Source organism: Peromyscus maniculatus, chromosome 22, assembly GCF_049852395.1.
Source record: "Peromyscus maniculatus bairdii isolate BWxNUB_F1_BW_parent chromosome 22, HU_Pman_BW_mat_3.1, whole genome shotgun sequence".
Lineage (NCBI taxonomy): Eukaryota > Metazoa > Chordata > Mammalia > Rodentia > Cricetidae > Peromyscus > Peromyscus maniculatus.
Window position 1 is genome coordinate 36209325 of NC_134873.1, and position 25038 is coordinate 36234362.

General features: G+C 47.7%; 1 protein-coding gene across 15 annotated transcripts in view; it reads right to left on the bottom strand.

Annotated features, from left to right (window-relative positions):
- The window catches only part of Dcdc2c (doublecortin domain containing 2C), a 69725-nt gene extending 45752 nt beyond the window's left edge, over window positions 1–23973 (bottom strand). For 4 of the 15 annotated variants that reach the window (XM_076559886.1, XM_076559887.1, XM_076559885.1 and 1 more), the window contains exons 1-5: window positions 23570–23966; window positions 19093–19144; window positions 11541–11617; window positions 3407–3535; window positions 804–941 (exon numbers count right to left, since the gene is read on the bottom strand). In XM_076559886.1, coding sequence (XP_076416001.1) covers window positions 804–941; window positions 3407–3535; window positions 11541–11617; window positions 19093–19144; window positions 23570–23856 — 683 coding nt within the window. In that variant the 5' untranslated portion in view covers window positions 23857–23966. Of the gene's footprint in view, window positions 1–803; window positions 942–3406; window positions 3536–11540; window positions 11618–19092; window positions 19145–23569 lie in introns of all 15 variants that reach the window. The other 11 variants (XM_076559892.1, XM_076559896.1, XM_076559894.1 and 8 more) reach the window with 6 other exon arrangements.
- Between the last annotated feature and the right edge of the window lie 1065 nt (window positions 23974–25038).

The following is a 25038-nucleotide window of genomic DNA, read 5'->3' on the forward strand; positions in this document are numbered from 1 at the left end:
AGATAGATAGATAGATAGATAGATAGATAGATAGATAGATAGATAGATAGATGACAGACAGACAATAGATAGATAGATATAGATAGATAGATAGATAGATAGATAGATAGATAGATAGATAGATAGATAGATAGATAGATAGATAGATAGACAGCTATCACATCAAGTTTTACTACTGAATAGTAATCAGAAGGACTTGGAAATGAGAGACAAATATCAACAACACTCAAATGGAAAGGCACAGAGACCAGGGAGATGGCTCAGCAGGTAAAGACACTTGACAGTGAGCCTGGATATAGGCAGAAGTTTCTCCCCTGCCTGCCTGTTCCCAAATACCCAGCAGCTGCTTCCCAAATAATTGACTTGGAGGCTTAGTATGACTTATAAAGCTCAGCTGGTAGCTCAGGCTTATTACTAACTAGCTCTTACACTTGATAATGACTACTTTACCTGACAACCTGAGTTAGATTCCCAGAGCCCACAGTGTAGAAGGAGAGAACTGACTCCCACACTCCCAATGAATGACATGGCATGCACCCCCTAGATAGATAGATAGATAGATAGATAGATAGATAGATAGATAGATAGATAGATCATAGATAGATAGATAGATAGATAGATAGATAGATAGATAGATAGATAGATAGATGATAGAAAGAAAGAAACAAAGATAGATAGATAGATAGATAGATAGATAGATAGATAGATAGATAGATAGATAGATAGATATGATGGGTGGGTGGTTGGGTGGATGGATGGTCAGACTGTTTTTAATTTAAAGGAAAGGTACAAGTTGTACTCACTGCTGGACCTCACTGGGGACCCGTGGGGACTTCCAGTAAGGAAGAGATTTGAAAGTCTCCAGTCCTGCAGCAACATAAAAATAATTGTCTTGCAAATCCTTTGAGTTGTCCAAAAGATGCCCATCCATCGTAAACAATCTGTGAACACAGGAGAGAGGATTTGGGAAATGGCAGCCCAGTACATGGGGCACTTTTTCACCTGTGATAATGACCAGCATGTCGAATACCTGAGAAACTGCACTCTCCAGCGAGCATGCAGAGCAAGGCAGGAAGCCTGTGGAAGCTGCTTTTCCTGAACTGCATACTTTCCACTTAGAGCGCTTTAATTAAAGTGTATTTTTCATTATGCACAAGTCCTCAGAGGGTCTTGAGAACATGATCAGCTCTTGGTTGGTATTCAATTAATTTTAACCAGTAGCAGCTAAAATTAATACAAATTGGCTTACATTGTTGTAGCAATGCTTTAGAAAGAAATCAGCATTTGTTAGCAAATAATGGGCCTTCTTATAATGACCCAATGACTCCATTTAGTACTCTTGGGCAAGTATTCACTGTCTGGTTAATTTAAGAAAAGATCCAATTCATTCCACTGTCAGCCTGTTACACATAAGACAATGAAGAAGAACTACACAAATGGAAGTGACTACCCCTTCCAGTCAAGGGTCCTCACAACCTCTGAAGATAAATACTCAGTCTGCTTGTCTTCTGAAAATCCAAGTGTAGGTGACAGCCCATGGCACTACTGGGAGGTGATGGACCTTTAGGAGGTAGAGCAGGTACAAAGAAGCTGAGCTAATAGAGTCCAGCCCTTGAAGGGGTATTAGGACCCCAGCCCCTTCTCTGCTGCTTCCTGAAGTCAACAACATCTTCAGATATGTACTTCTACCGTAATGTGGTGCCTCACCACAGACCCCAAAGCAATGGGACAAAAAGCTCTAGAGTGAAACCAACGAGACCATTAAGAAAGAAGGGCTGGTTGACCATCGATCCTTGGGATCTTGAGAGACCCTGTCTCAGGAAACAAGGCAATGGTTCCCAATAATGAAACCTGAAGTTGATCTCTGACCTACATGTGCGCGCGCGCGCGCACACACACACACACACGGGGGGGGGGGGGTGTTAATAAATATCTCTAAATGTCTCTAATCTTTTGCTTCACCAATTAACAGCCAATTCAACTACTTTCTCAAAATGAAGGTGTAGTTGGCCCCCCTGGTGAGGAGGACTCAGGGTTCCCCTAGTTCTTTCCCACGGCCCCCTTCAGTCTTTCCTCCCAGCCCATCTCCAGTTCTCTGTGACCCACCAATCTGCAGAATTTTTCTCTACCAGAGACACACAACTGCCATAGGAGGCTGGGACTTTGATAGAGACCTTCATCCTTCTTCCTGCCCTCCATTCAAGCCTCTTCAGACTTACCCTTAGTCCTGCAGCAACCTGCCCACAGGAGACCCATTCCCAGCCCATCTCCATTCCCTTGGGACTTGGCCTCTTGCTCTTGACCCAGGGTCCCCTTAGTTCTTCCCCACCTCCCTTCTCAGCATCTCCTTCTAAACTATCTCCATTTCTATGTGACTCACCCACCCCAACCTACAGAACAGCTCTCTACAAGAACCCCCATACCCAACACACTTGGCTAGAACCCAGGGACCCCACAGCCACCCTACTTGGCTAGGATCCAGATTGGGCAATACCAACCGAAGAATGGAACACCCACCCAACAAAGATGAGACCAGATATCTACACCAACAAATCCCTCAAACATCATCACTCCAGATGCCTAGATCCCAGCCCAAAAAACACAAACATGAACAACCAAGACAATATGCCTCCTACAGTGACAGGTGACGTCCTTTCCCCATGCACCATACCTACCCAGTCTTTACCTTCTGTCACAGCTGCTCCTCTGTCATCACATACAACATGCCACACACTGAATGATGTGCTGAGCATGTATGCCGACTTTTAGAAAACACTAATATCACTTTCCAGATGAAGAAAAAGATACCAAAGAAGTGGGTGTTCTTACAGCCACAAAGATACAGATGGCGGGAGACAGACTTGACCCTAAAGCCCCGATGAGAGGCTGTGATTCTGGGCTGACTCCTTTGAACCCTTTTGCCCTGTAGAAGCAAAACTTCCTCACTCGTCTGCTGAGTTTTGCCTTCATGGCTGATCCCCCATGTGGTCCCCCAGCTTCTACAGGCCACCAAGGACTGCAGTGCCTCCTCCAACTGCGGCTCAAGTGGGGGTTCTGGGTTGCATGGTTCTTTGTCGTTTGTTGATACTGTGTGCGCAGTGAGGGGCGCACATTGCTAAGGTGCATTGGGAAGTCAGGGGCCAACTTCGTGGAGTCAGCTCTGTCCTACCACCCTCACAGAGGTTCCAGGGACCAAACTCAGCGCACTAAGCATGCCTGGCAAACACGTTACCCATTGAGCCATCCCACCGGAGGCCCTTCCTTCAGATGCTGTGGCCCCTGCACAGAGCTCATGCCCAGTGCTCGATGTTTGTTAATAGATTCATGAAACCAGCTTAAAGTAAAGGGGGGACACCCAGTTCTCCCCTCCAGTCCCCTCCTGACTGCCCACCTGAGAGTGCCTTACTTTCGAACGCCTCCCAGAGGGAAGACTTTTTCTCCAATGATGGCCAGCACACTATTCCAATCTGACAGGCTGAATTTGGGTATAATAATTTTTATAGGTGGGATGAATATTCTTCCATTTGTGAAAACACTGAAGGGATAAGAAGAAAAAAGCATCATTACTACCTTAAAATCAAAGGGGGAAACACGGAAAACTCAAAGAAAACAAAACATAGGTGTATTTACAGAAATGCAAAAATATTCTAATGCACTGAACCACCCTTAACACTACACCAAGTCCTACAGTACAGTCTTCAAGTCTGCTGACGTAAAAATGGTGTTAGGAAAGCACTGTTTTTGCATTGCATTGTGACAGGGGCTCACGCAGCCCAGCAGGCTGGTCTCAAGCTCACTATGCAGCTGAGGATGACTTTGCCCTTCTGTTACTCCTGCCTCCACCTCCCAAGGGCTGAGATTACAGGCATACGCTTCCGGTTTATGCACTGCTAGGGATGGATCCCAGGGCTTCATGCATGTGAGACCACACTGTAACAACCGAGATCTGTCCACAGCTCAGAAAGTACCTTTCCATATAGCTAAAGGTACACAAATGAGTGGGACAAAATTCTACTTCTTAAAAATGTTATGTTTCCTATGGAGGTTACATTAGAAGAAAATAGTGTCCAGCTGGAAAATGAAAGGGAGAATTATATCTGGAAAATACAGTCATGTCCCTTGTCACAGAGCCTAGAGAAACACCCAGTGGAAATGATGCATGATCCTCTGGACAGTTGGCAAAACACCTGACCTCACCCCCAGTCTTCAAGCAGCAATATGACCCCAATAGGCTTAGTTCACTATTGCTGTGTGTGGAAAGGTGTAGTGAGAACCTCTTCAAAACTCAGCCAAAGCTCCTATTTTATTTGCTATGCCCCAGGAATCACCACCCCTGGAATATAGTTTCAAAATCTCATAATTTTCATTTAAAATGGGGTAAAATAGACCATGTATGGTGGTACACACTTCTAATCCCAGCACATGGGAAGCTGAGGCTGGAATATCCTATGTTCTAGGCCAACCTGGACCACATAGAAAGAATCTGTTTCCAAAAAAAAAGTATAGCATACAAGGCTTATTTCTTTTAGCTTATGTTTTCTTTAACAGTGTGTGAGTTCAGTTGTAGAACTCTGACTTGCAAGTTTCTTTGTGTTATTTACTGTTGTTTATTTGGATTATTTTCCCTTAAATGTGAATAACTTAAACTATAGTAAATGTATCTTCTTCTCAGACACACTATAAACACTGGTTGAATGTGTTGTCCCAGAAGACAGAATCTGCTTCCTCCACTAAAGCTTTGAGGCAAGAGAGACTTGCAGCCAGCCAGCTCCAGACTTCAGCTTCTTGGGAATTTAAAACACTGCCTTGAAGAAAAAAAATGGAGCAGACAATGAAGAGTCCACACAGTGTTCCCAATGACTGCAAATGATTATGTCAAAAACCTTTCTACACAAGAGGAACCCACAGAGACAACTAACCTGGGCTCATAGGAACTCGCAGAATCTAGACTGAAAGTTAGGGAGCCCACATGGGACCCACCTAAGTCCTCTATATAAATGTGACAGTTGTATAGCTTAGTCTATTTGTGGGAGTGGGACCTGTCCCTGACACTTGGGCTGGCTTTTGGAAACCTATTCCTCATACTGGGTTGCCTTACCAAGCCTTAATACGAGGGGAGGAGCTTAGTCCTGCCTCACCTTGATATGCCATGCTTTATTGACACCCATGGGAGGCCTGCCCCTTTCTGAACAGAAACAGAAGTGGATTGGGAGGGATAAAGAGGAGGCGGGAGGAGGGAATGAGAGGAGAGGAGGGAGGGGAACTTCCATTGGGATGTAAAATAAATGAATCAATTTAATTAAAAAAAATCTTTCTCAATACAGATTAACAAAAATAAAGTATTTTAACACAAGCTTGTTATATTTTGCCTACATTTTTAAGGTTGCGTGTGTGTGTGTGTGTGTGTGTGTGTGTGTGTGTGTGTGTGTGTTGGCCAAAGGACAACCTCAGCTGAACACGTCCAGCTGGTTCTTGAAACAGAGCCTGGAACTCTCCAAGGAGGTTAGGTCGGTTGGCCAATGAGCCTTAGTACTCCATCATCCCCTCGTCTTTAGTGCTGGAATTACAAGTGCTGACCACCATGGGTTCTGGGGACCAAATTCATGCTTGCAAAGCAAGTACTGTATCAGCTGAGCCATCTCTCCAGTCCCCTAACCTTTGAGGTTCCCATAGGCAGTCATCACCTGAGTGTTGAGAATAGGCACGTCCACACACCACCCACATAGCTGAACATGAACAATGTGGGATAGCATAACAAGCGAAATCAACGTAAGACCCACAGACCCCATCACTCCCTGCCATGAAATCCACCTCACAGAAATTCGGACACAGACTTTATGTGTGAAGATCTCTCTCACACTATCACTGTTTAAAAAAAAAACAAAGATTCAAAGGCCTAAATGTCTGGTCAGAGAGCTACAGTTAAATCATGATACTGCAATACACTAAGTTACACAGCTACCCAAAATGATTCATGTTTGCATTTGCATTTACCAAGGATTTGTGACCAAATATAGTGAATGCATTAAAAATAATTAAATTAAAAGCAGCATTAAGCTTCAGGAGGAAAGCACATGCATCTATGTGCCTCGAGGCTACCAGTGGTTGTTCTTCGGGAGTGCATACCTGGGGAGTTTGAGCCTTTGATTTTAGATTCCCACATTTTTCATAAGCAAATAAGATGTTTAAGGTAAAGAAATACATATAATCTCCAGACCTTAAGTTAGGGAATTCCAAGTTCAAATGAGAGACTAACAAATCACTCTGAAGTTGAGCAGGGACCTTCAGGGAATCCAGATGCCTTGTAGAGCCAAGGTTGTCCAGGGACCCAACTGTCAGTCTCCCCCCAGTGCTCTAGGGAGCAGCACAGCCAGCCTTATCTAAATACCCACAGTTTCCAGAAGTCCTCCATGAATAGGTGACAGACAGCCACACATTAAATCCTACCATGGTGAAATACATGGTGATGGTGCTCATGGACTTCAAGACAATATAGCTGTCTCACCAGGCATGACATATTGATAAATGCTGATAAGAAACTATCTCCTGGATAACTACATATAAAAAGCAGTGAAGGCATCCACAGTGTACATACAGGTGACTGCCTGGACACAGAGCAGTTGTCTGTCACTGCTAGGGAAGTCACCAGAGAACTTGGGATGAAAGATGGGAGGGAGATTTGCTTTGTTGGTATCTTTTACAACTGTACACTCTCTCTGTAAAATATAGAACATTTATAAAAAGTAATTCTGGAGTAGGTAAGGAAAGGCACACATTGCTTAGTCAGCACACTACCTACTATGCTACATTTAGACTTTCCAGCAATAGAGGAAAGGAAAATACTCTAAATTTTGGAAGCTGGGAAATAGCATATGGATCTAGATGGAGCAGTATGTGGATTTTAGCCAGCAAGTGATGATGGTAGCTGCCGTTTACTGCATACTTTCCCATGTATGTTATAAAGATACGTTATAAAGTCTCAAACTTTCCAGTAACTCAGTAAAACAAATACCACAACTCTGGGACCCAGCTAAAGAAACAGAGGCCAGTGGCTTCCCTAGTCACAGAGGCTCAGTGGAAAGCCAAGTCCTTCTGACTCCAACCCCAAGAGAGTTCTTCTGACTAAGCATCCTTTCTATGACATATCTCCCTTCTCAGAAAGATTGATGGCCACAGCTGCAAGAAAGCTAGGGCCATGTTTATTCCTGTTGCCACCATTATGCTAAGGTAGCCAAATTCTGTTGTGTTAGGGAGAGCCATGGGTATCACCTCACACTTTGGGCTGGCTGCCTCTTTCCTCCCTCAATCTACTGATAAAGCAAACACTTATGTGGTGATGTATTATCTGTGTACCCCAATAAAGTTTATCTGAGGATCAGAGGAAAAAGCCAGCCACTGTATTAGACATTGAAGTCAGGCAATGGTAGCACACGCCTTTAATCCTATCACTTGGGAGTTCAAGGCCACACTGGGAACAAAGCCAGGCATGGTGGCACACATCTTAAATTTCAGCTCTAGTTAACCATAAAGGTCTGGAGGTCTGTACAGACAGACAGGAAGTGACAGAGCTGGGCAGGAAGAGGAAGTGATGTAGCTGGGTGGAGAGTAAATGAATGAGGAGAACAGAAAGGAATATATGTGTGGGTATACAGGAAGTAGGTTTCTTTGGAGACTGAAGGTCAGTAAGGTGAGATTGGCTTTGGCTTGTCCTATTCCTCTGATATTTCAGAATTTACCCCAATATCTGGCTCCGTGTTTTTTATTAATAAGACCGTTTAGCAATTCATGTTACACACTTTTACCCAAGAACCAATTCAAATTGCAAGCTGGGTTGAATTGGAAAGTCCTTCAATACCAAAGTCAAAGCCATGGTCTCTAGAACTGTCTCATCCTTCCTGTAACCCCTCATTCCTTGCTGGACAGTGAGGTCATGAGGAATAAATTTCCACCAGGCTCTTGGTCGTCCCTGACCCGGTACACTTAGCAAATGTATGGGGCAGTAGAGTGCTGGAGTCAGATTGAAGCAGGTGGACAGCTGGACTTCCTGTTCTCTTTGGTCTCAGCTTCCCCACTTCTAAAACTGGAAACCTAGTATATTTTTGAACAATTCACAACTGCAGTGGATACACCAGTCACAAACAGACTCCGGTAGCACACTTTCTAGAAGCTCTGCTATCATCTGAGCAAACTGGAGTGATTAAAGGGGGAGAAGAAGATTAACGGGTCTAAGAAGGTATCTCAACAAATAAAGCACTGGCTTGGCAAGTGTGAGGACCAAGTTTGGGTCCCTAGTGCCCGCCTAAAAGCTGGGAAGGCTTAGCAGCCGCCATAGCCCCAACCTCTGGAAATCAAAGACAGGGATAAAAATCAGCACGCCCAAAGTTCAGTGAGTGACCCTGCCTCCGTGGATGCCAGTCTCTGGCCTCAACATACACATGCACACATGTGTACTCACATCTATGTGAACATGCATACATGCACTAATACCAAACATACAAAAAAAAGTGGGAAGGTCTAGGAAGACGGCTCAGGCAGCAAGTGCGTGTCTTGCAAGCATAAGAACCTCAGTTTGATCCCTGGAATCCATATATTTAAAAGGAAAGAGCCAGGTGTGATGGTGTACAAGTGTGATCCCAACCCTGGGGAGGAGGAGAGAATCAGATCCCTGGGGCCTCACTGGCCAAGTCTCCTGGGAAGTAGCCTGCTCGGCAAGTTCCATGCCAGTGAGAGACTATCTCAAAAACAAATGGAGTGTGGCCACTGAATGATAACAAAATCTGTCCTTTGGCCTCCACAGGTTGGTGAACACATGTGCACACATACCTACACACGTGAGAATACACACTCATACACACACACACACATACACACACACACACACACACACACACACACACACACAGTAGAGCATATAGTACAAAGAACTTGAGATGTTCATGCTTTGGTCTCAGCTTCCCCACTTCCAAAACTGGAAACCTAGTATAATTTTTAACAATTCACAACCGCAGTCGATACACCAATAGGTATGTTCAAAGTCTCTTCCCCAGTTCATGAGGACTCCAAATGGCTTCCAAGCATGGGACTAAACCCTGGGTCCCACTTCAATTCCCAGGCACTGGTGAGACACCCCTTTTCCCTTGGGAAAGACACCATCACTGTAATGCTTCCCAATGATGCATGGAGGGGCCTAACGGCCTAAGTAACAACCTGGCACTTGGAAGGAATTGGACAGGGAAAGGCCAGATGTTTAGTCTGCTCAGATGACCACTGGATGGCCTCCAAGTATCATTTACACAGCTCGAGTCCTCACTGTAGGAGGGAGAAAACAATGGTTCTGGACTCATCAACTTTTATCTTGACCGGCAGTTATCCTCACTTCTACCACAAACACATTCTCAGCAAAACCTGTGATGTGGTGCAGGCCAAGGGGAGCTGTTCCCCTGCCTCTTCCTCCACGGGGACAGATGGCTTTCTCCCATGACCAACAGCAAAGACTATCATTCTACTCTGACTATCTTCCAAGTGTTTCCTAAACACTTTTCTGCCCAAATACCTCCAGGCCCAAAGTCACCCAAGCTGCCTACTTGTGTACACCATCACCACTTCCAGGGGAGAGGACCACATTGGTCAATGAACTGAATTCAGGTGGGATTCTGCATGATTCCACTCATGGCATACACTAATGTTAAACTTCAGGTCTGGGTCTCACAACTAAAAATTGAAGTGCTGGTGAGATGGGAAGAGACTCCCGATGAACTTTTCAACCTGAGGCTCTACTAAGAGCCTCGGCAGCTAGCAATGGCCCGAGGCAGACCACTACCCTGAGAGCTATGCAGCAGATGTGATGCTGCTACAGCCAACTTCTACCCATGTTCTGGGGCATGGTCTTAATTATCACCTTTTGTCCCCTGCCTTCTCTTGCTCACCAACAGACCAAATATCTGCCTGCTACCCTCCAGTTCCAATGACCTCACCTCACTCTCCCACAGGGAGTAAGGAGTCTCTGGGAAACCATTCCCAGGATTTGTAAACTTTTCTCTAGTTCACTTCTAAGAAACAATGGAAATAAAATTCTCTGAGCCCCACCCCCCGATACACACACTATTCTTTACTTCTCCACATGAAGCTAATAGAGAGAGGGCACCCTACTAGAGAGCAGCATAGGCGAAGGATGTCCTTGCAGAGTGGGAATCACGGGTTCCATGGTGAAGACCAGAACCAGGTCCCACCTCTGAGCCTCAGCCTCCAATTGGGTGACTTCACACTTCTATGGTCACAACCATCTATGTGGTGCCCCCCCTGTCCCACCAAGGAGCTCCAGGCTGTCCCTCCACAGAACAAAAGCCACACTCCACAAGTGATGTCAGCCCTGCCATTCCATTCCAAGGGAAGGTCAAAATCCTTCCTACCCTGAATGCCTGACACAGAGCACCAGACACAGAACCTCTCCCTAACTTCCACTTGCTTTCACAATCGCAAGCTCTCCCGGCCAATATGATCGGCTTTTTCCGTAGTGGAAGGACGCTGCCTTTAGATGGCTATTTGGGTCCATCTAGTGGAACTTCCTAGCATTCCTATGAGGAGGTAAAACACATCTTCTGCAAGAGTCACCGATCTCCTGGACCATGGCCCAAAGCTGCACTACAGAGATGTATGGGTCTTCATTAACCAGGACTCACAAACCAGTTATGTTCCGTAAGAGTGTGGCATGGTCTATAGAAAAGATGGTGTCTGCAAAACAGAGAAACACTGGGACTTCTATCATTTCAGAGACGCCCTGGTACTTTTCAAATACTTTTAAATTGCATTTGTGGGACGTGTGTGTGTGTGTGTGTGTGTGTGTGTGTGTGTGTGTGTATTTGCAGATGTATGTATGAATGTGTGAGTATAGAACCAATGTGGAGATCAAGGGACAATCTCCCAGAAATCAATTCTTTTCTGGCACCTTATAGTTTCCAGAGGTTGAACTCAAGTTATTAGACCTGTGGGCAAGTGTCTCTACCCAGTGTCTTGCCAAACTCCTGGTGCTTTTGTTTTAGACTAACCATGTACTTATCCGTTCTCTGCACATTACAGGTCCAAGAAAGGCACCTACTGCTTGAGAGCCTGGCTCTTTAGAGACCCGGTATTTTCAAGAGGCAGAGTGGGAACCTCTGACTTGTGTTTCTCAATGACTCCCTTCTGGAAGCTGACAGCGGGGGACATCCAAGACACAGCCCTAGAGACTTTGCAGATAGGTGGGAGAGGCAAAGCTTGCCTCCCTGGGCCATTCCCTTCTCTCTCTCTCTCTCTCACCGCTTTTTCACCTCATGGAAACTGCTGCAGAGGACAGCACCCCAACTGGACAGCATCCTCAGAGAAGGACAACTTGAAGGCTGACCACAGAGAGGTGGTATGTGACCAGAGAGACAAAGACGGAGGAGGAGAGGAAGCCGAAGAGGAAGTGAGGCACTGGCTGAGAATAGGTGGCCCAGCTGGAGAGCATTGCCTGTGAGGAGCCAGGACAGGCTCAGGTTTGGCGCTCATGACAATGAACTCACTTTATGTACCGGGATGTCCTGCTCTGTGTCTGCCACCTGGAAGGCACGTTGATATCACAATGTACCACCGGCTTGATCTGCAAAACAAACCACAGGCCTCAGAGTTCACTTCAGATGAGCAAACACTAGTCAGTACCAACAGCAAGGACAGCAGAACCCCCAAACCACCAAGGTTATAGGCCACCAAGGACAGGTCCTCAGAGACTCAGAGGGGTGGGTATGCACCAGGAATCCAACCTCTCTCCAGTAGGTGACATGTGGAGGTGAGGTAGGCTGAAGGCTTGGTGGTGGGGAGTAGGAGAGAGACACACAGTGTGTCAGGGGAAACAGTGACAGCTGAGGAGGGTACATGGCTCACAGTAGGGATACACCCAGTGATGCACCCAGTAAATGCACACTGGTAGCCAAGGTGTCCCCACGCTCTGCTGGACATATTACAGGGTAAGAGGCCTGGACATTTTCAGACCATAGAGTGGAGTATGGTAGCCAGGAGGGACACCTTCCTTACATTCCCCAGGCCTGCTGGGCTCTTTCCTAAGAATGAATATGCAGAGGCAAAGGCAAGGCCTTCTCAGGACTTGACCTCAGGATATCCAAATAGGAAGAAATTTGGGGGGTCCTGGCATAAGAGAACAATAACCCTCTTCTCCCAGCCTGCTGGCCAGGGGTGCACAGAGAAGCAAGAGGAAAAGACTGGGGAGTCAAGGCTACCCCTGAGCTGGGCAGCAGGCTGGCCCAGCACCTTGGCCAGAGCCCCGTGGGCCACTCCATTGCTGTCGTGAGCTCCTCTAAAAGGCTGCTCTGACCGTTGGTCTCCGTCCCTCAGTCCTCCACGTGGACAGCATAGGTGCCCACTAGGTGCCCACCTCTCACCTTGTCCCTACTCCCGCTCACTCAAGTCACACCCTCTGTCAACTGTTCTGCGGCATGCTGCAAGTCTCCGCATCCTTCACTCGGTAATAGGGCCAATCCTGCCTGAGCCCCACCTCCCTGTCACCCCCATCACTGGCCATCACCCATCATGGGAAGTCCCACCCGAGGAATAAGGCACCCAGCATTGTGCCTCCCTGCCACACCTCTCAGCTGCTCCACACTCTGTGTCAGTCAGTGACCCTAACCTACCTCATGTCCACATAAGCCACAGGCTCAGCAGACTATGAGGGCCTGTGGCTCAGCATAACCCAGGCTCCCCTCTTCCCCATACTCACTACCCTCCCAAGTTCAAAGTTGTCTCTAGAGTGATACAGGAGGAGCCACTTCTCATGAATACCCAGAGCCTGGTGACCCTCCTACCTCACACTACACACTGCATGGAGGGCCCTTTCCACGGGGCTGTCCTGTGTACCTGACACCACACACAATACCAGTTGGGGTCCTCCCACTCCTTGCTCTGCTAAGACACACACACACACACACACACACACACACACACACTTCCCAGGCTCGGGGCCCCACCTCCCAACCCACATCCAACAGAAGCACAGAAGAACCCTGGTCTGGCAAACACCTCCCTCCCACACTTCCTATATGACTCTTAAGACCTGACTGGGGACATCACCTCTACTGATACCCTTGCTCTGCCAGTCCCCAGACCCTGCTTTGCTCTGCCTGTCCAGCAAGGGGACTCGGGAGCCTGTCCCACCCTTACATCTCTCCCTCCCAAGCCTTCCCCAGCCCAGCACTAGATGGCACATAGCCTGCTCATTCGGGGAGTGTGTCTGAACATCTCAAGATGAATAAAAAGTCACCAACAGATTTTCTTCAAAGAGAGTAACAGACAGTCAGAGACTGAGAAATAAGGGTCAGCCCATTACTCCACACACACATACATACATACATACACACACACACACACACACACACACACACACACACACACACCACAGAGGCACCCACTGTACCATCGGCTACCAGTGGCCAGAACAGAGACATGGCCGGGAGGCAGAAAATAGGACATATCTCAGCACAGAATCACAGGCAGGAAATCACAGGCTGAGAGTGGGATGGCTCAGGTCAGATCCCAGCCCTGTCAGCACAGCTATGTGACTGGCCACTCTAAGCAGCAGTTTGCTAATTCTTTGCAGGGAAGATGGCCTATCTTACAGAATTCTTACGACCATGAAATGGCAGAATGTTTTCTAAAAGACACTATGTAGTATCAATCATATTTGTTATAAGTACTTAAAATTAAGTTAATGTGAGAGTCCACTACCATACTCAGGGGAGGAGAGGTGTGTCTCCTCAGACGTCTTAGTCTTATTTGGGTCCTAGCAGAATTGCTGATCACCCACACATGTCCACTCCAGACCTCACTCTAGGGAAAAGGCTGGCTAAAGAAATCTGCCCTGACCCTGGAGCCCAGAACCAGGGAAAGAAACACAACCTGGGTCTAAAACTTGAGCCAGAAAAAAAAGGAACACTTTATCCCTAAACCCAGAACCAAGGAAACATGCCATGACTCTGAAACCAGTACCAAAGAAATACTCTTGGACCCTAGAATCAAAGTCAGTGGAAGAAATATGCCCTGGCCTTAGAATTAGTGTCAAAAAGCTAAGAAAGGCTAGTGAAAGAAACACAGTTTGGCTCTGAGATCACAGCCATCTCTGATCCTAGCCAACTGACCAGTGAAACTAACAATCACAGAGCGGGAAAGTAGCACCCTGACCCTGAAGCCAAGAACCAGGGAAAGAAACACAGCCTAGGTCTGGGACCTGAGCCAGAGAAAGGAACACTTTAATCACTAAACCCAGAACCAAGGAAACATGCCCTGACTCTGAAACCAGTACCACGGAAACACTCTTGGTTCCTAGAATCAGAGTCAGTGAAAGAAATATGCCCTGGCCTTAGAATTAATGTCAAAAAGCCAAGAAAGGCCAGTGAAACAAACACAAGTTGGCTCTGAAATCAGAGCCATCTCTGCTCCTAACCCACAAAACTGACTAATCCCTGAGCAGAAAAAACTAACCAATCCCTGCTTGACTCTACCCCCAAGACATCCTATATAAACTGCCCTGCCTGGTCAGTTGTGGGCTGTTCTCTCCACCTTGGAACTCTTTCTCAAAAGAGTTTTGGATGTGAAGATCTTATTTTGTCAGCACAGAGAAGAAGATTGCTAAGACAGACGTCCCACAGTAGACTGAGCAGAAAAAAAAAAAACCTTGCTGAGATGTCCCTCAGAGGACTGATCAAGGGGGAGCTGAAAAGTAACCATTTCTCCAAAGCCAGAGGCGACGGCTACATTTCTGCAGGGGTTTCCCCTTTGGCAGAGTGAAGAAAAAAGAAGCAACATCTTAGGCCAGAGAAGAAGCAGAGCTCTGATAGGAAGCCCCCTTAAGTGGGGGCTCTCCAGAAGGGGAGCAGGATTGCTATATCCTGCAGGGAGGCCATCCCCCACCACACCAGGTATAGCCTGACTCCTGAACAGTCAGGATTTCCTTCCCTGCTGAGCTGTCCTAGCAGCTCCAGGCCTGACTCTCCAGAGCAGTCAGAATACCTCACCCCCCAGGGCTGAGCTGTCCTAGCAGCTCAAGGTGTCACCTGACTCCCCTAGTCAGGATACCTCTCCCCCAGAGTTGCAAAGCTGGCCTCACAGAGTTGCAACACACTTATATTTTGGTGCCAAAACCCAAGACCAAATCCACAGAGTGGCAACAGTTACTTACACTCACCGTCTTAGAAGACAACACCAAGATCCATCTGTGCAACAGTGAAACTGGAGGATGCTCAGCCTCATCTCATGCCTGGCTCCTCTCAGCTGAACTATCAGCTCCTCTGTCAACTCCCAGAGCTGTACGTGGGGCCCTGGTTTCTTGTTCCCCAGTTGTTCCTAGTCACTCTGTCCACCCCTAGCTCTTCCTGTTTGCTGCCCTAACCTCGTGTATGCACGCAAGTGCATGTGCGTGTGTGCGTGTGTGTGTGTGTGTGTGTGTGTGTGTGTGTGTGTGTGTGTGTGCATATGTGTAGTGCCTGCTCAAGTATACAGGTGCCCATGTGCATGTATGTGGAAGCCAAAGTCAACCTCTGGTGTCATTCCCCAGGACCACCCACCCACCCCTTGATTTTTAAAGTGAGGGTCTCTTGCTGGGACCTGGAGCTCATCAACTGGCTGTAGACTAACCAGTCAGCAAGCCCCAGGGACTGCCCTGTCTCTGGAAAGAAGGGTGGAAGGAGTGTGAAAGTTAAAAGTCAAAGAATATTGCTGCAAAATAATATCCTCCTGACAAGGACATTCCACTCATGAACTCATGGTAGCTGTGGTTCCTGGCCTATGACCTGCACAAGAGCAAGCCATTGAGGGCTCTAGCACAGAGAAGAGGGGACTTAAAGAGGCCCTACCCCCTAGCTGAGGAGATAGTGGCAGTTTCTGACTAGTGGAGGAGGGAGAGGCAGTTTTCTGTAGCTGAGTAGTGAGTGAGCAGCCCCCCAGGAGGCTGTGGTAACTACCCATGAAGCTGAATGGACGGTGGATGGGGGAAAGGTACCAGGACGAATACACAACTCTGCTAATCACAGAAACTCTACTAGTAGCCAGTAGGGGAAGGGATCCAGAGTGAATGAGACCAGAGAAGGCTGCAGAAAGTGTGTGCATCACTATTGCTCTGTTGTATATTGCATATAAAGTGACCCTCACACTGCAGTGAGAAAACTAAATGCCGTGGATAGCAGCAACAGGCATGCACTTACAGACCTGGTCTGAAAACAAAATAACAGAAACTGCACTCTGAGAAATTCTACTGGGTACAGACACCCTAGAAAGGGCTTTCTGCTTGACTGCATACAACTATGGAAACAACGGGCTAATTGCTCTTCTGATGTGTTAATGACTCATTAACCCCAATAGCACCTGCCTAATTAAATAACTGCAGCTATTAAGTACACATTCTGGATCCTTGTTCCCTGTACTCCATGTAATCATGTCCTAAGAGGAGTCTAACAAACGTGGCCTTTACTGTCTGGTGGGAGAGACAGTCACTCATACTTACCAGATCTGATGAGTCACACACATCACTCATCGGCCTGAGGCTGAAGTGCCCAATGGGCTATAAACCTACTGCCCAGGGTAGTAAAACTAAGCCTAGAATGGAGACCTGAGGGCGACCATGGAGTAGGACTCACTGCAGCTGTAATACAGTTACCACCTGGCTCTAAGCCCCGTGGTAAGCTCTACAAAACAGCCTAACTAATTTCCAAAACAACCCCACAAAATAGCCAAGTGACAGAGAACCAGATCACACAATGTCCCCAGGAGTGCACGGCATCAGGGATCTTGTCCATGAAAAGCCACCCCAAGGCATGTCCTCACAGTTCACAGCCATGCGGCACCATGCTGGCCGAGTGTTCAGGGACGCCTGGGACGGCTCTGACTCTTGACAGTGTAATGTGGGCCTGAGATGCTTAGCATTCCCCGGCCTGCTCTTTGTGTGTGTGATGCAGTCACAGTAACAAAACCCTTCGCAAGGCCACGGGTTTCAGAGTGAAAGGTACCGGTGGAAAACACACCTTGGCAAGCGCCTGGAACAGGTGAAGGGAGGGCTCACCTGACAGTTGCTTATGGTTGTCATTGTGCCACAAAGTCTCTGTTCTTTACCTGTTCTCACACTGTCCCCCTTCAGGAAACATCCAAGCGTTGCTTGCCATGCAAAGCCTAAACCAAAATAACTCCAACACCAAGGAGAGACATCCTCACATAAACACATCCAGAAAGAAACCAGCTAATGAGCAATAAACTCTTCTATGCTCCGGTGTATGTGTGGAAAGGGGGTGGGGGTGTCCGTGAAGAAATCTCTGCCATTGAACATCAGGTCCCTAAACTACTGTGTGAGCCAATTAATATCAAAGACACATGGGTGCCAGAGACCATGAGTACCTCAAGGAGCATGCCATGATCTGCACAGTTCTTGTTTTTATTTGTAAAAATGTTGATTGTTTTTTGGTTTTGAGACAGGGTCTCATGTAACCCAGGCTGGCCGGAAATGCACTATGTAGCTGAGGATAGTTTTGGCTCCAGATTCTCCTGCCTCCACCTTCAGAGTGCCAGGGTTAGAGTGCCAACCCACTCCTGGTGACTCAAACTCCAGGCTTCCTACATTCTAAGCAAGTTGTCTACCAGCTGAGATACATCCTCCGGCCCTTTTGTCTCATGTGTAAAGAAGAAAGGTCACGGGCCGGAGAAATGGCTCAGCAGTTAAGGGACTGGGCAGGTGGCTCAGTGGGTGGAGCATTTACTGTGCACATGTGAGGATCTGAGTTTGAACCCCCAGAGCCCTCAGAAAGGCTAGATGAAGGTAGCGTGCACATCTGCAATCCCAGAGCTCCTAACGGGATATGGAAGTCGGAGATGAGAAAATCCTCCAGAAGCCCTAAAGCCAGCCTGGCTTTCACAAAGGCTCAGAAGCCTTGCCTCAAATAAGGTGGAAGGTGGGGACACTGAAGGCTGTCACCTGACCTCTGCACCCATGCCGTCACCTGGGCCACGGCATGCCCATGCCCTCACTAATGCACACAAATGTGCACACACAGAGACAACTTTTTAATGATGAGTTGTATGACTAATTCAATTTAATGTGCTTTGTAATGTGCCCTCTGGGAGGCTAGGAAGGAAGCAGGAGTACATGGCGCCCCCCTCGCCATCATCATCACCAAGCAGCCAAAGCCTCTCTTTTCCCAACAGCAGGAACATGCATGCTGAGGGACACGTGCACACACTCACACGTGCACACACAGACACAGACATGCACACACACTGCCAACAATGTTCTTGGAGGGAGTTCACCCTTTAGAACCTCTTCCATTATGCCCTTAATAAAAAAAAAAAAAAAAAAAAAAAAAAGGATAGCAAATGAGACCCAGCCGTTCCTGGGTTGGTAATAATTACCTCCTGCTGAGCTCTAATGATGGCCATTGTGAAAAGAATAAGTGGGCAGAGTGGAGAAGAAAGTGATGAGCAAGAGAAAAGTAAGACTAGAGGGATTCAACCTAGGTTTAATCAGAGGCGTGTTCACCACGGGTACCCAGCACTTTCCCTCCATGGTCCAACTACATGCTTGGTTGGCGATCACAGCAGCTTCTGTGCCAGCCTGAGGGAAGGGAGCCAAGTCTTCAGACAGAAGCAGAAAAGAAGAAAAAAACAAGCAAGCTGTCACACTGGAGGGGATGATGGTGTGCCCAGTGACCATCCAAAGCACCTTCCCCATCAGCCTGACACCAAACCTGGAAACCCTGACTGGTCCTCTTAAGCCAAGACATTGTCTCTGAAGCAGCTCTAACAAAAACTCAGAAGTCATTAGCCCTCACAATCCAGCACAGAGATCCCTGGGGAAGGAATGGTATATCCTGCAGAGAAAGAGAAGGGATGTAAAAGAGGTTCCCCCAAAGAGACACCTTCTTACACAACACAAGGGAATACAAGTTGAAACAGACATAATAAAATAGGAATTGGGGAAATGGGAAAACCAGTAAAGCCAGATGATGGCTCATGAAAACCTAATAAAGTTGATAAACCTGTAGCCAACGTGGTCTAATTCAGTTCATCTTATTAGTCTCAAACACTTACTTCCTTCAACTTTTTCATCTTTGAAGGTTTTCTGGGAACTATATGAATATAGCTGCAAAAAAAAAAGAGAGGAGAAATCAAAATTAGAAAGACAATATTCACACTGACCCATGGAGCCTCTGCCCAGGCAGCCAGTGTCAGCAGTGAAGCAGACAACCCCACAAGTCAGAAATTGACCCACTGCAGTGTGCTGGGGACACCCCCAGCTGTGTTAACTAGCCTTGCCCTGGGGAACTCTTTCCAGGGACATGTCTCTCCCTCAGATGCATGTATTTATTGGAATGACCTTAGAAATAATGGTCTAAGGCTGGAGAGGTGGCTTGGTGGTTAAGAGCACTGACTGCTCTTCCAGGTTCAGTTCCCAGTACCCAAATGGTGGCTCACAACCATCTGTTACTGAGTTTTACAGGATCTAAGAGCCCTCATCTGGCCTTTACAGGTACCAGGCATGAACATGGTATACACAAAATGCAGGCAAAACACTCATACACATTTTTTGAGTAAATAAATCTTTTAAAAACTATTTTAAATATTTTTATTTAAAACATTTAATTAAATATTTTTAAACAATAGGGAATAGTGATGTAATTCACTAGCCTTCTGACTTTTTGGTGATGATGGTAATGTTTAGTTGGTTGACTGGTTGGTTGGTTGGTTGGTTGGTTAGGATTTGAGTTTTGCTGTGGAACAATCTTTGTACACTGTAAATATGTATTGCTCTCATTGTTAATAAAAAGCTGATTGGATGATGGCTGGGCAGGAAGAGATTGGGTGAGAGAGCCTGACACAGGGAGAATGCTGGGTAGAGGAAGGGCGGAGTCAGAGGATTTGCCAGACAAGCACAGAATGAGTCAGACATACAAAATGAGACAAAGGGTAAAAGCCACAAGCCTCATGGCAGCACATAGATTAATTAGAAATGGATTAAGTTGTAAAAGCTAGTTAGTAATAAGCCTGAGCTATTGGCTGAGCATTTATAATTAATATTAAGCCTCTTTGTGGTTATTTTGGAACTGGCAGTCGGGACAGGAAAACTCTGTCTACAGGTTTTTGTTTTTGTTTTGTATTGTGGTTGTTTGTTTTGAGATGGCTTGACTCTGTAGCCCAGGCTGTTCTAGAACTTGTCATACTCTTGCCACTGACTCTGGAATTACCAACGCACAAGCACCATGGTCATCTCCACTTATAGAAGAGCAAACTCAGAGCAGGTAGCAAGACTGTGCTGCAAAGTAGATGTCATCAAACATCACCCTCCCTTGAGTGCAGCCTTGGAGCTAGAAACCTGCCTCCTACCTAACAATCACTCGGTGGTTACCAATACTAGGATTCATTCATGATCTCCTGGACTCCTCCAAAGGGCCTGGGTCACTTCTATAGCTCTGTCCTCTATAACACACACAGCCTGTCTTCTAGGTTCAGGAAGGCTCCACTCCACCACAGCTGCTGCTGTTCTTAGCAGTCATCTGATAATAGCATCTCCAAAATGCTGGGGTCTTCTGCTGAAACTGAGCTGCACCTTCACCAATGGCCTCTCCTGGCCTCTCACAGTGCCAAGCCTCAACTGCTCTCCATGACCCCTTCACGCCTTCAAAACCAGCACCACCTGGGTGACTCTTACACATGACCAAGTCCAGCTGTCTGTGCAAGGTACAACCTTGGCCACCTCAGTAACACAGTTGCTGTGTGCTGTCTCTGAGGAAACACTTCCCAGAAGAGTTCACCTGGACGCTGGTCTTTTCTTAATCATTGCTAACTTCTTAGCCTCAGCTAAGCAGCATCAATTGTTCCAGCAAAGCAAATGTTTTACTTCAATGGTTCTGGTCTCTTGTTAAACTCAGCTTATTCTCCAGCCCCAGCTGACCAAAACCACAGATTCTCAAGTCAAATAGCAAACAGCCCTGATAGAGTATTTAAGTGACTCTCAACTTCCCTCTGGAACTTCACCAGCCAGGCTTCCATCATCTACACTGCTCTCAACATTATCCTCCAAGCTCCCACAGAACAGTTCACCAGGTTTTGAACACTCAATGGTTCTTCTTACCCAAAGTTTCAAAATCCTTCTACAGTCCTCCCAAAAACACACAGTCAAGTCTGTCACAGCAATACCTCATGATCCTGTTGCCAGTTTATCTAGTTAGGGTTACTAGTGCTGTGATGGGACTCCACTGCAGGCCAGCATCAGAGTAGAACCCAAAGTCTGAAAATAAGACTACCTACACTCGTCCATGGGGCTTAACAGATGTCCTCATTTTGCGACAGCTTTTGGCCCTTAGAACTTTCAAAGAGTCTTCTATGTTCCCACAGAATAAAGCATGTTTTAAATGATAATACGGACTAGCCTAAGATTGGTATCTTAAGACTCCTTCTTTCTTAAAAAAAAAAAAAAAAAAAAAAAAAGGTGTCTTCCATTGCTGCCGATCTGTATAGTTTTAACCCTATGCAGGGAAGGATTAACTTAGGGCTGGTAGATGGAGGAAAAAGAAGTAAGTATTCGGCACAGAGTCAGGTCACTAAGCCTGACCCTCACAGAGTGGCTAGAGAAAGATGGCCCCCGACAAGGGAGCAACAGGGGAGCCATGGGTACAGTCACCATGTCCTTGTCTAGGGTGGACAGGACCTCGGTCTTTGTGGTGGTTGTTTATGTCATGTATATGCATGAGTGTCTGCCTGCATGCATGTATGGATGTGTACCACGTGCATGTCCCGTGCCCTCAGAGGCCAGAATTGGAGCTGTAGGTAATTGTGAGCCACCACTTAAGTTCTGAGAAACAAACCAGGGCCCTGTGCAAGGAGGCCACGCCTTTAATCCCAGCACTTGGGAGGCAGAAGCAGGCGGATCTCTGTGAGTTCCAAGCCAGCCTGATCTACAGAGCAAGTTACAGGACAGGCACCAAAACTACACAGAGAAACTCTGTCTTGAAACACCAAAAAAAAAAAAAAAAAAAAAAAGCAAGCAAAAAATGTTTGTGCTCTGATCTTTGAAACTTATCCAGACCAGGCAAAGCTCAGCCTGCGGATATTCACCCTAGGACTCTGCCCCTCACTGACTCCCGCCATCTGCCTGTCCTTCAACCTTCCTAACCTCCTCATACTCTCCATTTTTCCAAGTTCATATTGCTAGTCAGCTCTAAGATCCTTGTTTTCGTGTTTTCTCATAAACAGTAGTCTCCCAAAGGAGACAACCATTACATTTTACAAAACATGAATTCAGAAAATTAAGGCACAAAATCACAAAGTGCTGTGTGCTATTTGGTGTTGCACTCCCGAGGATATAGAAACAGACCAGAGAGAGCAGGATCCAGCCAGCAGGGCGGTTAAATGGTATATGTGAAACCTGCAGCAGACTTCCTTCTTCTGGGGCTGGTGGTCACTGAGCAACTTCCTTGGCATTTCCAGAGGAAGAGGAAGATGTCAAGTGGCCCTGGGTGCAGGCACCTTGAAGAAGGGCATTTAGTTAACCCCTGTGTGGTGCTGTGAGGTGGACACCACCTGATTTACTGACGAGACTGTGAACTCTGAGTGGATCTCGTTTGCCCAAAGTTGCTCAGGCAGGGATGCCTGGATTCAGTTCCACTCAGAGGGGGTCCTTGCCCACTCCCTGGACCTTGACTGTCTCCCTCCCACCGCCTGCCATGGCCTGCCACACCTTCTCCCCACCCCCAGGCCTTGATAGGTATGACAAGGCAGAACCAGGAAGGCTTGACTTAAGCAGCACATTCACAACTGTAACCCAGCAAGCTGCTCTGTGAAAACCTTTCAAGCCACAGGCCCCTCCCTGGTCATCATTGGAGGGAAACCCCAAGACTGCTAATGACACAATTATAATCTTATTATCTGGTGACTCATAACTGCTCGGGGGCTCAGCAGTTACAGACTCTAAGGCCAGTGCACCTTAGTGATGCCGGTGCAGAAGTGATTCATAGTTTTATTGAGCAGGCTGGAGCCCGACTTCACATGCCATTAAAGATGAAGAAAATGAAGCCTAATTGTTTCTCTGTTGCTGAACTCACCCGCAGATATCACGCATCTATTCCACAGCAATAAAAGTGCCAAAGTCGAGCCGGGCGTGGTGGCGCACGCCTTTAATCCCAGCACTTGGGAGGCAGAGGCTGGCAGATCTCTGTGAGTTCGAGGCCAGCCTGGACTACCAAGTGAGCTCCAGGAAAGGCGCAAAGCTACACAGAGAAACCCTGTCTCGAAAAAACCAAAAAAAAAAAAAAAAAGTGCCAGAGTCATGCAAACTAATCTGTACCCCTTAGCTGCCGCCCTCACTTGGATTCTCTGAACCCCACGTTCTGTGTGTAGCCTGTTGCTACCAGGGACATCGGTTCCTGCTGCCAGGCACCCTGGATGAGGCCCTGGATGGGGTGTGCTGCTCCTGAGAGCTGGGTGAGGTATGCTATGTTGCGGAGAGCTGGCTGGGGTGTGCTGCTGTAGAGAGGCCTGGGTGGGAAGTGATCTCAGAGGCTGCACTTACTCCAGTTTCTTGAAGCGCTCGCGGCCCGCAGCCACGTACTTGCCACCGGCCTGCAACGCGTCCAGCTCTAGCACCTGGTGGCCGCGCGTGGGCGTGTAGAGCCTCCGCACGCCGAAGGGCACGTCCACCTGCTCCGTCAACTGCTCCAGCAGAGCCTCGAAGTTGGCGACGCGGCGCCGCGAGAACACAAACTTGCGGCCCACGTAGAACTGGTCCCCGTTGCGGTACACCAAGATGGTCTTGGCCGGCGTGGTGTCCACCAGCGCATAGGGCCCGCGTGTGCCCATGGCCACTGCTCGCTCACGTCGGGACACGCAGAACCGTGCACGGGGCGGGGGACACCCAGCACACCCGCCGAGAACCCACGGGCTCCCTGGGGCTGCGGGCCACAGGCGGGACTGGGCTGCCAGGCCAGTGGGCCGTGAACCTGCAGCACACGCTGACGTCCTGGAGCGATTGTGACTGGGCTGGCAGCGGGCGGAGGGGCGACAGAGAGCCAGGCAGGCCAGGGGCGACTGACCAAGGACATGAAGGATGCAGAGAGGGTTGAGAACACAGACAGGCGAGGACAGAAAAGAAAAAAAAAAAAAAAAGATGGGAGCAGCGGGAAACTCAGAGAGTTCATAGGCATGAAACAGAGAAGCCCCCACAGGTGAGAACACAGACCTGGGAGGGGTATGACACCCAGAACCAGGTCTGGAAGAATGCAGGAAGCAGAGGAAGAGCCTGGTGAGGTGGTGCTTGCCTCTAATTCCAGTACTTGGGAGAAAGAGACAGGAAGATCTCTGTAAGTTCGAGGGAGTAAGGGGAACAGATAGGAAGGGGAAGAGGTGGAGGGGGGAGGGACAGGGGGAGAGAAGAAGAGGGAGAGAGGGAGAGAGGGAGAGAGGGAGGAGGAAGGGAGGAAGGGAGGGAGGGAGGGAGGGAGGGAGGGAGGGAGAGAGCACACGCGCTTCAGGCACCAGACAGGTAAAGTGATGGGGCTCAGGGAAGAAGAGAAAGGGGGAAAGGCGGTTGCCGGGCCAGGAGCGCCCATCCAACCTCCCAGCATGCCACTGCCCTGCACTCCAGAGCCATTTGACCGCTAATGCCGGGGGTTGCTGGAAGCATGCCACCCTCCGAGCCTCTGTAGGACTCCAGGCTCAGCACTACACTACCTGAGGACTGGCTGCCGCAGCGGCCACCAGTACCCAGCACTCCGAATGTGTGGCCTTTTGGGATACACAACAGATTGGGGGGGGGGGGGCGCCTTGGTAAAGTCATCTCTATTCTGAAGGGTAAAGAGAGGCCCCGTTATCTCTTGAATAGATGATTCTAGAAATACTTTCCCAAAGGCCTTCCCGTGCCTGAGTAAGCTCTCAAAGCCGTAGGGCACGAATCACCTGTTGAATCTACCCACAAGCAGTGCAGAAAATTGGTTACTTTCAACAATCACCGTTTTGTAGTGTTTTTCAAAAAAAAAAAAAAAA